The 11,805-nt window shown below is 38.8% G+C and overlaps 1 protein-coding gene across 1 annotated transcript in view; it reads right to left on the bottom strand.

Moving 5' to 3' along the window:
- Positions 1-6,407: 6,407 nt before the first annotated feature.
- The window catches only part of AK9 (adenylate kinase 9), a 122,645-nt gene continuing 117,247 nt past the window's right edge, over positions 6,408-11,805 (bottom strand). The window contains exons 35-39 of the mRNA XM_033418675.2: positions 11,152-11,321; positions 10,819-10,917; positions 9,730-9,832; positions 8,253-8,367; positions 6,408-7,840 (exon numbers count right to left, since the gene is read on the bottom strand). Of these exons, the coding sequence (XP_033274566.1) occupies positions 7,638-7,840; positions 8,253-8,367; positions 9,730-9,832; positions 10,819-10,917; positions 11,152-11,321 (690 nt within the window). The 3' untranslated portion in view covers positions 6,408-7,637. The remainder of the gene's footprint in view (positions 7,841-8,252; positions 8,368-9,729; positions 9,833-10,818; positions 10,918-11,151; positions 11,322-11,805) is intronic.

Below are 11,805 nucleotides of genomic sequence, written 5' to 3'. Positions count from 1 at the left end.
ATATTTTACATATTTTGTTAGATTTATACCTTAGTACTTATTTTATTTGGGTGCTAATATAAATGGTATTGTGTTTTTAATTTCAACTTCTACTTGTTCATTGCCAATATATATGAAAACAATTGATTTTTGTATATTAACCTAATATCCTGCCATCATGCTGTAATCACCTATTAATTCCAGGAGGTTTTGTTGTTGTTGATTCTTTTGGATTTTCTATATAGTCATTGTCATCTATGAATAAAAAAAAAAATTCCGGGCTTCCCTGGTGGCACAGTGGTTGAGAGTCCGCCTGCCAATGCAGGGGACACGGGTTCGTGCCCCGGTCCGGGAGGATCTCACATACCGCGGAGCGGCTGGGCCCGTGAGCCATGGCCGCTGAGCCTGTGCGTCCGGAGCCTGTGCTCCGCAACAGGAGAGGCCACAACAGTGAGAGGCCCGCGTACCACAAAAAAGAAAAAAAAAATTCCTCCTCCCCAATCAGTATACATTTTATCTTCTTTTCTTGTCTTACTGCATTAGCTAGGACTTCCAGTGTGATATTGAAAAAGAGTAGTGAGAGGGTACAACCTTGCCTTATTTCTGATCTTAGTGGGAAATCTATTTTCTCACAATTAGGTATGATGTAAGCTGTGGATTTTTGTAAATGTTGTTTATCAAGTAAGGAAATTCTCTAGTGCTATTTCACCAAGAATTTTTATCATGAACGGGTGTTGGATTTTGTCGAATTCTTTTTCTGCATCTATTAATATGATCATGTGATTTTTTCCTCTTCAACCTGTTAATATGATGGTCTACATTAATTGATATTTGAATGTTGAACCAGTCTTGCATATCTGGGATAAATTCCACTTGGTTGTGACGTATAATTCTTTTTATACTTGTTGGATTCAATTTGCTAATATTATTGTTGAGGATTTTTGCATCTATGTTCATGAGAGATATTGGTCCATAGTTTTCTTGTAATGTCTTTGTCAGGTTTTGGTATTAGGGTAACGTTGGCCTCATGGGATGAACTAGGAAGTATTCCCTCTGCTTCTGTCTTCTGAAAGGGACTATATAGAGAACTGACATAGTTTCTTCTTTAAACGTCTGGTGGAAATCACCAGTGAACCCATCTGAGCCTGATGCTTTCTATTTTGGAAGGTTATTATTTATTGATTAAGTTTCATTATCAATATAGGCCTATTCAGATTGTCTACTTCTATTTCGTATACCATAAAATTATCATAAGGAACAAGGGAAAAATGAAAACAATTTTGGAGGGAAAGTCCCTGGTGGTCCAGTGGTTAGGACTTGGTGCTTTCACTTTCGAGGGCCCAGGTTCAATCCCTGGTTGGGAAACTAAGATCCCACAAGCCACGCAATGCAGCCAAAAAAAAAAATTTGTTTCTTTGGACAAACAAAAACTGAAATCACTGACTGTCAACAAACCCTACTCTAGGAAGGAAAATAATACTAGGAGGAAAGTCTGAGTTGTAAGATGGAATGGTGAGAGACGAAAAATGAAAAATCTAAACAAACACTGATTATGAAAAGAAAATGCCTAATTTGGATCGCAAACAAGTAGACTAGATCTAAAATATTGAATAAAAATAGCATTTAAGATGGGAGCTGGTGATTGGTATTAAGTGTTTTAAGGATAGAGGTATTGATTGCCTTTAGAGTAAGTATTCATGTTAAGAATAGTGGTAACCACTCAATGGATATAAATAGAATGCAGGCACTTCAAAACCCTTAGAGGAGAAAACGGAATTAAAAAGTCCTTAGTCAATACAAAAGAAGGAAGGAACAGATAAAAAAAGAATTGGAGAATATGTTGAAAAGTTAGGCAGGGCCCTTACAAGGCCTTTTATGCTGTATTAGTCAGAGTTATCCAGAGAAACAGAACCAATAGGATATATAGAGATTTAGATTTATTATAAGAAATTAGCTTATATGATTATGGAGGCTGGGAAGTCTTAAATCTGCAGTATAGGCCAGCAGGCTCAAGACCCAGAAGAGCTGATGGTGTAGATGAAGTCTGAAGTCATGCTGCTAGAAGATTCTCTTTTGCTTCGGGAGGCTGGTATTTTTGTTCTATGCACATCTTCAACTGATTACATAAGACCCACTGACATTATGGAGGGCAATCTGCTTACTCAGAGGTCATTGGTTTACATTTTAATCTCATCCAAAACACCCTCCAAATTGACACATAAAATTAACATATACCAAGAGTAAGGAATTTTGATTTTATTTTAACTGAGATAGGGGGCCATTGGAAGATTCTAAAATGGGACTGATGAACCTGATTTATGTATTTTAAGAGTATCCAGGTACTAGATGAAAAGTAGATCCTAGAGGGACATGAGTAGAGGTATAGAGACTAGATGAAATCAGTGCAAAACATGAGAAAAGTCCAGACTCATGGTATATTTTGGAGGTAGTTCTCTTTGACAGGGCTTGTTGAGAGAGTGGATGTGGGAGTGAGGGAAAGAATGTGATCAAGGTTAATCCCTAGGTATGAGGCCAAATCAACTGAGTATACGGTATTACCATTAACTGATCTGGTGGAAAACTGGAGGAAGAAAAGTTGGGTGGATAACAAATATGGGGTGGACATATTGAATTTGAGATGTCAACTAGATAACCAAGTAAAGATACACAGTAGGCAATTATAGATAAGAGTCTGGAGTTCAGAGGTGAGAAAAGAATTTGAGATATTAATATTTGAGTTATCAGGGTACAGCCTATAAATTGTTGTAAGTAAAATCACTTACAGATAAAGAGGGAGTGTTTCTCTTTCTCCACCAAATCCATTGTCCACCCTTGTCTCCATCTTTGGCCCTGGGAGGTTGCAAGGACTTCATCAGCAGAGCCCAGCACATACTGGCTTCTGGGTGGATTGAGTCAATGGAGAACTTGGCGGGAGTTTGAAGGAAGGAGAGGGCCATGATCAGCTGGCAATTGAAGGTTGGTGAAAGTCCTTTGCCATTACGAAGGGCATCAGAAAACATCTTTGCAGGCTATGATAGTTGACTGGTAACTGTAGCTGGAAGAAACTATAGTCCAAGGCTCATTATGACTGAAAGGGATTTGAAGGGAACAGAAAGGCAACTGACAATGTTCAATGCCAATGGGGCATTTTCTAGGGACTATAAAGCACTTTATAGGGATTTTATAGCACTAATTCAGTAGTGCTCCAGTTTCTAGGCTCCATATCTCCTGTACACAGGGGTGGTGTGTATCTGTTTATATTTTTATCTCTCACCCTAGTCTGGGAGAGTTCCTTGTAAATATGCACATGCCTGTATAGGCTAAGCAGTTTTCAACATGCCTGGCTCACAGGTTTGGGGAATATATGTGTTCCTTAAGCCTTGGAATGACTTTCACCTCCTGGTTAGAATATCAATTTTGAAAGGTCCATTTAATTTAGATGTTACCCTTCTAAGTATTATTCCCAGAACCACCCATAATTAAGGGACCTCAGGCTTTGCAGATATACCTCTACTCAGGCCTTCATTTGTAAAAGCAAAACACAAAGACCAAAAAAGATAAAACAAAAAAAATCACCCACAGTGAGACTGAGGCATACCTATATAAAATATATCTCTCATTTTTTTCCCTGTTCTTGAACTCCTTCACCAATGAATTTATGAAAACTTTTAATAAATGCACTGAGAATAAAATGAAATATATAATAAAACTGAAAATGTTTTTGAAAAACCATAGTATTTATTACTTTGAGTTTTGAAGAATTTAAAACCACAGCTCACAACATATCCTGAAATTAATTCTTGGTGCCTTAAAGAATTAAATATAAACACACACACACACACACACACACACGAAGAAAACGAAATAGAATATTTATTAAATCTCTGAAGATAGAAGAACTTCCAGAGCTTAGAAAAGTATTCAATATCGTAAGAGGAGGATGAACAGCTCTTACTTTGATACCTAAAAAATAGGACTTATTTACTGTGTATATTACATAAAGAATTCATGCAAAACAAGTTAAAAATACCCAGTGAGTAAGAGCAAAGGGCATGAAAAAATAATTCACAAAAAAAGAAATGCAACTGATGACCAACATATGTAATAATGTTCAATATCACTATTAATTCAAGTTAAAGTAACAAGGTTCTGCTTTCCGCCCATTTATTCTTATGGGTCTCAATTCCTGTTACTAAGCTGCCTTCCAAATAGCAATTCACAGTGTTCCCAGGAGTGCCCAAGAGCACCACTTTCATCACTATCATTTAGCATCATCATCTTAGTTTTTTTAAATTCATATCCTTTCACCTTGTACTTTTGTTTCCCAGAATTTATATCAGGCTAATAATCCCAAATATGGTGAAGAAAGTTTCATTATAGCATTTTAAAATATAGTACAACCGTACATAGTCTAGCAATAGGAATGGTCAAATATAGTATATCCACTTGATGTATCTGAGTGTTAATTGGAAAGGAAGTGCAAAATCCTTTGCCTACTTTTCCGTATTTCACTGACTGTAATTATATTACTTTTTGTCTTAGGGTCTGTCAAATGGGCACTACCTCTCCTTCCTGGGTGAAATTATGTGTTCTTTTAGTTGTAGTAAATATGACATCTAGACAAGCTATGTAAGAGGCACAGGCTGGTTGAGCACTCTCCCTGACCCTTGGGATGGGCATTGCCTCAGCCTCTTCCTGAAGTGGTCGGGTGGCAGCCTTGAGCCCCAGTGAGCACCGGGGGCTGGCCACTCACCCTCTTACTGCTTCACTCAGGGAAGACATTCAGGGTCCCTGGACACCCAGTCAGAATATTCTTTCATCGTATTCAGGACACCAGTTGATGGATTATTTATAATAATATGCAAGCATAATTTCTAAACAAAAGATTTTAATAACAGGTTTTTAAATGATGCATGTTCTCCTTTCTCATTGGAGAAATGTCATTCTCCCTTCCTAGGGACACAGACCTCTTGACCTAACTTGCTAAAGAAAACACAACTTGCAACCATTACAGGTGGGGTGTGAATGCATGTAGGGGGTGGGGCTAGGGAGTCTTGGGTTCAACAGAAAAAATTTTCCTGTGTCTTCTGTAATATTTTTATATTCTAAAGTACACGCACATGCACACGCACACGCACATGCCTGCACGAGTGCCCAAAGGGCTCTGGCCAATGAAATGCCCTAGGAATACTGCCACGGTTATGGTGGTTTCCGAGATGGACTTACAGTGTAGGAGGTGGTAAAGGAAGAGCAAGGCTCTGGAGTCAGTCTGATCAGGGTCTGAATCTGGATTCTACTACTTATGTGATCTTGGGTAAGAAACTCTTCTCGTGTGTATTAATACAATGTGTGAGAATTTAATAAGGTACTGTATGTAAAGCCAGTAACACACAGCAAACAGCCTGGAATGGTAGCCCTGTCTGTGGTTATTCTAAATAGAGTCCTACATGTAATGAACTGTAATTTGCATGCGAGTGTTAGGGACCTGGAATGTCCAGAGCTATAAGCTGCCCTGGAAATTTGATTTCCCACTCCCTACCCAATGCTCCTACCTGCTACACTCTATTAAATAGATTTACTTGAAGGAAGACACTCTGTGGAGACAGGGATGAAAAGGGAGAATCACATGGCATTTGGTCCCTTGCTCAGCTCAGGGATTAAGTTTCTCCCTCCTTAGGAGAGAGGGAGCATTCATCCCACTTCTGTGCAGAACTCAGCAGCTCCAGAACAATGATGGATGAGCTGTGAGATTTCTCACTCCCTTGGGTTTGTACAGTTCTCAGAGTGAAGCCATATTATAGAACAAGGTCCCCAGAAGATGGCAGATATCCAGTGGGTGTGGACTTGCTCTGGAGCCTATGAGATACTCCCTACCTCTCAAGAGATTCCTGGGGGTACTTTGCATGACTACTGCCCTTCATAAAGGTGAGGGAGCTGAAGCAATAAAGTTTGGCTTTAATTGCTAAAGGAAACTTCGTATACCCATAGAAGAAAACACAATGGCTGAGGAGGCCTGTGGACACGTTAAGAACACTGTGGGAAGATGGTAAATTAGCAGTACTAAGAACTGTGAAGAGAAGAGTGAGTGGTGCCTTACGTTGCTGGTAAAACCTGGCAGCTACTGACAGCTCCCAGTCTCCTGAAAAAATAATGATTCATCTATGGGTATATCAGTAACTCTTCAAAGACTTTTGGGGTTTATCCTAACTTTGACAATAGGCTTCTAGTTTTTGTTTAAAACTTGTTTTATTATTAAATATATCATATAAAAATATATAAAACAGGCTTCTAGTTTTTAATTAACGTTGTTGAAATTGTAGGTATCAGAGACAACATGAATGAATCTGAAGGGCATTACGCTAAGTGAAATAAGCCAGACAGAGAAAGACAAATACTGTGTGATCTCACTAAATGTGGAATCTAAAAAAAAAGAAAGGGTCATACTCATAGAAGCAGAGAGTGGAAGAGTGGTTGCTAAGGGTTGGGGGGAGGGGAGAAATAGGAGATGTTGATCAAAGGGTACAAACTTTCAGGTATAAGATGAATAAATTCTGAGGATCTAATGTACAGCATGGTAACTGTAGTTAATAATATTGTCATGATACTTGAAATTTGCTAACAGTGATTCTTAAGCATTCTTACTACACAGACACACACACAAAGTAACGATGTGAGGTGATAGATGCATTAATTAACTTGATTGTGGTAAATATTTCAAAGGTATACCTATATCAAAATCATCACGTGGTAAAGTTTAAATATGTATAATTTTATTTGTCAATTACACCTCAATAACGCTGGGAAAAAAGAGCTAAATCATTCATTTTAGAGTTTAAGAAACAAAGGCTCGTCGAAACTGAGATTTACCCAAGGTTAAATAAGATAATGGTTGTACCTTTCATTTTTTTAAAGAGACAGTCTTGCTATTTCACATGCTAGATTTCTCATAGTCCTGCTGAAAAACTGATAATCTTATTTTTAAAATCTCATTCAAATTCAATTTAGTAATTTTCCTCTAGCATATACTTCTTGATAATGTCATGTGAAAAGACTCCAGATTTCATCCTTCTCAAGTATCCAGGCGATTTCTAACTACAGAATAATGTATCAAGCAAAGCAGCAGCCGTTTAGTTACCTCAAAATCCATTTATTTTGTTGGGAAAATGATAAAGTATCTTTAGGTTCACGAAGTTTACCAACAACTCCCTATGTTAAAACTGTAACCAATATTTCTATTTTATTTATATCCATGTTAATTTTGTTTCTTGAAGCTTTCTAACATTTACTGCATAAATGACCTTACATTTAACAGAGACTCACTTTTCTGCTGAAAATATTAAAAAGGAAAATGAACAGTAGATTCATTAAGTAAAATAAGTTACCTAAATATTTGAAATGGAATTCTAAATGGAATAACTTTTGTTAAAACCTCAAAGTTCAGGCAAAGAGCAATAAACTTTATAATTATATGAAAACTTAGGCTTACAGAAGAGCACTCCTTCCTGGCTGGCAGAGCTCTGAATTCATTTGAAGTCTCGCAGCCGTGTTGTATCACTCAGGAGGGAAAAGTACGTCAGGGAGGGCCAGATTTTCAATCTATTTGCTTTTTATCCCTTTCAGGTAACTCTTAAGATTCTGGGTGCAGTTACCCAAGCATTCTATCCATTGACTGGGTCTATATTTCTAAGAGAGAGAAAGGTCTGTAATTTATGATCGAAGTCAATGGGTCTAAACTGAGGTTCCTTGTATTTTCTGGTCATCTTGGCACCCAGGTATGTAATGAGTTCACATCTCTCCATAAACTGCTCCATCTTCTTCTTATATTTTTTTCTTGTGTACTCAGAACCTTTGGGATTAAAGGCTGTAGAAAATTTCACAGGACTGTGAATGTTTTTTGTTAGGTTAGTGAGTCATTATATTAAAGAGAAGGAGAACTTCGTGTGTGATTGAGTTGCACAGCTATGGCCAAGAAGATATCCAAATCCCAAATAAGATTTGGGGATTATTCTATTTTAGATCATAATTGTCTCTATTCACCTTCCTATATGGAATGGATTATTGAGTGCTGATTAGGTTACTCGTAGCCCCTGCTTTAAAAACTAGAAACTCAGTTTTGATATTTTTGCTAAAATATTTGCTACCAACACCGCACACACCCCATGCAAGTGACCAACCCAACTCAACAATCCTATTTATTACATTATACTACAATTAATATTAAATTAGTTCTGAGTAGCATATCATTTCTAGCAAAAAATAAATAAAAGACATACCTTTTAGATGAAATGCTATATAGAGTAGCGCAGATCTCTGTACACTTAAGAAGGGGAATTTGGGCTTTAAGCATCCTGCTGCATTCATGGCTTTAATTAGAGCAGTTGCGATACCCTGCAGGTAGGGAACGGATTATGTGTATATTTGAGTTTGTTTTATTTTCTTGTGGCAAATAGATAAAGAGGTCAGTTATTCTTTGCCTCAGATAGCCTCCTGGGGTTGAGGATGGAGCTTACAAAGATAGTTAAATGAACTCTTAGCCAGCAGGACAGAAACACAAAATACCTTTGATTAGGAAAAATAAAAACTACAAAGTGGCTTAGCGCCAGCTAGGTGATGGATACGTGGATTTCATTACACAGTTCTATTTTTATATGTTTGGCATTTTCCATAACAAAAAGTTAAAAAAGAAAGGAGGGGACACTGGGCTTTGAGTTGTCTTGGCCCATCTCTGCTTCCATTGCTCAGAACTGGCCAGCTTGCCTCCCACCCTCAGGACCCTGGGCCACCTGACCAGGAATTCCAGAGACCACAGTTATCACTGCAGTCGAGATTCTGGAGCCCCAGCAGGAAAAGAAGAGAACACCCTTTTCTGGGTGAGTGTCATCTTGCCTTTTGATATTAAACTAGATTGAAAGCTAACCATCTAGGGGAGCTGAAAAAAAGCAAAGTTAGGATTAGGAATTTGTAAGAAAGGTATGAAATTGTGCCGTAGGCAACTGTTTTATAGAAAATTTTTTTTTAAAACCCTTTAAAATAGTGTTTGGCTACTGATAAATTTGACTATATTCAGAAAGAGGTATATCTAGAGAAATAAGATGTGATTGAGTAGATAGCTTCATCCAGATTTTGAGCAAAGTATGTGTTTGGTGGTTCAGTTGTGGTGACACCTCAACTCAACTCTTTTGAGCAGGGGAAAAAAACCTCTTAGAGACTGAATTTACACATTTCAAATTAAGAAAAAGTTTTACAGACACTGAAATTCAAAATAAGAAACAAACTACAAGTCAGATGTAAATAATTATCTTACTCTTTTTTCACTGTAGTGCAGGTATTTGGGAATTAGCTATGGAAACAGGGGCTTTTCTCACATTTTATTTTCACAACCACTCAAAACCAAAATAGGTTGAAAGTGGATTTGCAGGGCTTCCCTGGTGGCGCAGTGGTTGAGAGTCCACCTGCCGATGCAGGGGACACGGGTTCGTGCCCCAGTCCGGGAAGATCCCACATGCCGCGGAGCAGCTGGGCCCGTGAGCCATGGCCGCTGAGCCTGCGCATCCGGAGCCTGTGCTCCGCATTGGGAGAGGCCACAACAGTGAGAGGCCCGCGTACCACACACACAAAAAAAGTGGATTTGCAGCTTAACATCAGGAAACTCTGCCTTGAATTTCATTGTTACCAAAATTAAAATTATTGTTAAAGAAGAGATTGCTGTAGTCTTCTAAAATCTATGCATAGAAACTCATGTAAGTGAACCTGTTCGAGATATCCAGGCAAAGGCAGACTAGTGAGATACATCGGTTCCTTTAACGGGGGAAGTTTGTAAGGAAGCTTCTGATCCCAGTATTTCAGTGGTGACCTAAGAACACAAAATCCATTAGACAGAAGCCCACAGATGCGCTCATTGTGTGTACACAGGAAGGTGGACACACAAGAGACAGCTGAAAGATAATGTTCATTGCCTGTTTTTCTCCGGTGGAGAAAATGATACAAGTGGGAAGACTGGGGCTCCTAGAAATTCATGACGGCCAGCTTCGCCTGGGTCCCTAGCCCTGCTCAGCTCTCCTCAGTGTTCTTATTTTTCACAGCAACTATATAAAGCTTCCTTTATTGCCCTCACATTTCTAACCCTCCCAGTAACCCCCACATGGGGGCCAGGCTATCCAAGGAGAAGCATCAGAATGAAACTTCCTCAACTGCTCACCACAAGCAGAGCCACACATAGGCTCCTTTCTCCACACTGGAGCTTACCTCCCAGCTAAGATCAGTCTCCACACATTCTTTGCATCCCTGTTCCACCCTCTCTCCAGAAATCTTAAATAGCAATTTCTCTCTCTCTCCCACCTTTGGCATTTCCTTCTTTATTGGATCCTTCCCAGGCACCTGCATTTTAACATGCTCGTACCTTTCCCATTGAAGAAAAAAGAAAATCCTTTTTTCACTCCTTCACTCCTTCAGTCCTATATCCTTTCCAGCAATTAATGTCTTTTCTCTTTTTACTGTTAAATTTCTTCAAACATTGATCTTCACTAGAGGTCACAAACTACTGCACAAATTCTATCTGCAGATGTGATTTGATCCACATTGTAATTTTTAAGAAACAGAACCAGTCACAAAAGTTTAAACATCAGATAAATGTAAGAAGAAATTTGGTTTCCAGCTTCTTGTGAAAAACAGAAATGTGTGGCAGTAGGTAAGTAACTGCTGCCCCTTCAGCTATGTGTATGTATATATGCACGTGTGTGTGTGTGTGTGTGTGTGTGCACTCACATATGTATCTATCCCAGCATGATGCAGTTAACATAGATATTCAGTAAATGTTTGTGACTTAGTGAATGGTCTCACCTCAAAAATTTCTCAAGTTTTTCTCTACTCTCACAGATATATATACGATCACGATATTCTAAAGCATAGTGAATGCTACCAGGTACTAGGGCTTCGTATCTGAAAGACAAAGGAACAAACAAAAACAACTATGTATTGTATAATTAATATGCAGTACTGTATAAATAAAGTGTCAAAATATTTTATTTTTCTATCTTTGCCACTCAAGGAAGAAATAGAACATTTTCCAGTTAAGCAATAGTGACCTTTTGATCAAAATGTTAAGACTGTTATATGGACCACTTATTCCGAGTAGAGCTGTCATCCTGTACTTGCACGAGGGCAAGGACTTGCCTTTGTTTGCCATCCTGATAGGTCACTGGACAGTAGCCCTGGAGCTCGGCACACTTAGGGAACCGGCTCTTCAGCTCCGACAGTGTCAGCCTTTTGGGCATCATGTCGGCAGACGGGAGAGGATGAGGTGCTAATGGAGGCACGTATAATTCGGGATTCTCCAAAAATCTCTATAAGAAAAGATTACAGCAATGTGACCGCTTGAGACAGGAATACTATGCCAATGAGAATCCACTGAGGCTCTCTTGCTACTGTCCCCATTTTCAGTAGCAATGTTCGTCCTTCAAACCATCTGAGAGCTGCTTTCTGCACTACTATAGCTCCTTCCCTGACTGCAAGTGCCTTATGGTAATACTTGCAAGTGATTTCATGTAAGGTCTCTCCCACTTTCACTCACTCACTCACTCACTCACTCATCTACTTATACAGAAAACATTTGTTGAGCTCTTACTATGTCCCAGGCACTGGAGTGCATAGTCTTCCTGTCCTACAGTATAACTAACTAGGTGGGTGCCCTTTGGCAGGTGAATTAGCTTCTCCAGCTTCAGTTATCACTCTAAAATGAAGGGAGCAGACCAGGTACATGACCTCTAATGTCATTTCCAGTTTTAAAATTCTGTGATTATCATTTAAATAAGCAGGAAGAAATAAATG

This window comes from Orcinus orca, chromosome 12 (assembly GCF_937001465.1).
Source record: "Orcinus orca chromosome 12, mOrcOrc1.1, whole genome shotgun sequence".
NCBI lineage: Eukaryota > Metazoa > Chordata > Mammalia > Artiodactyla > Delphinidae > Orcinus > Orcinus orca.
Note: the sequence above shows the minus strand (reverse complement) of the source record. Positions and strands in the feature narration are given on the sequence as shown.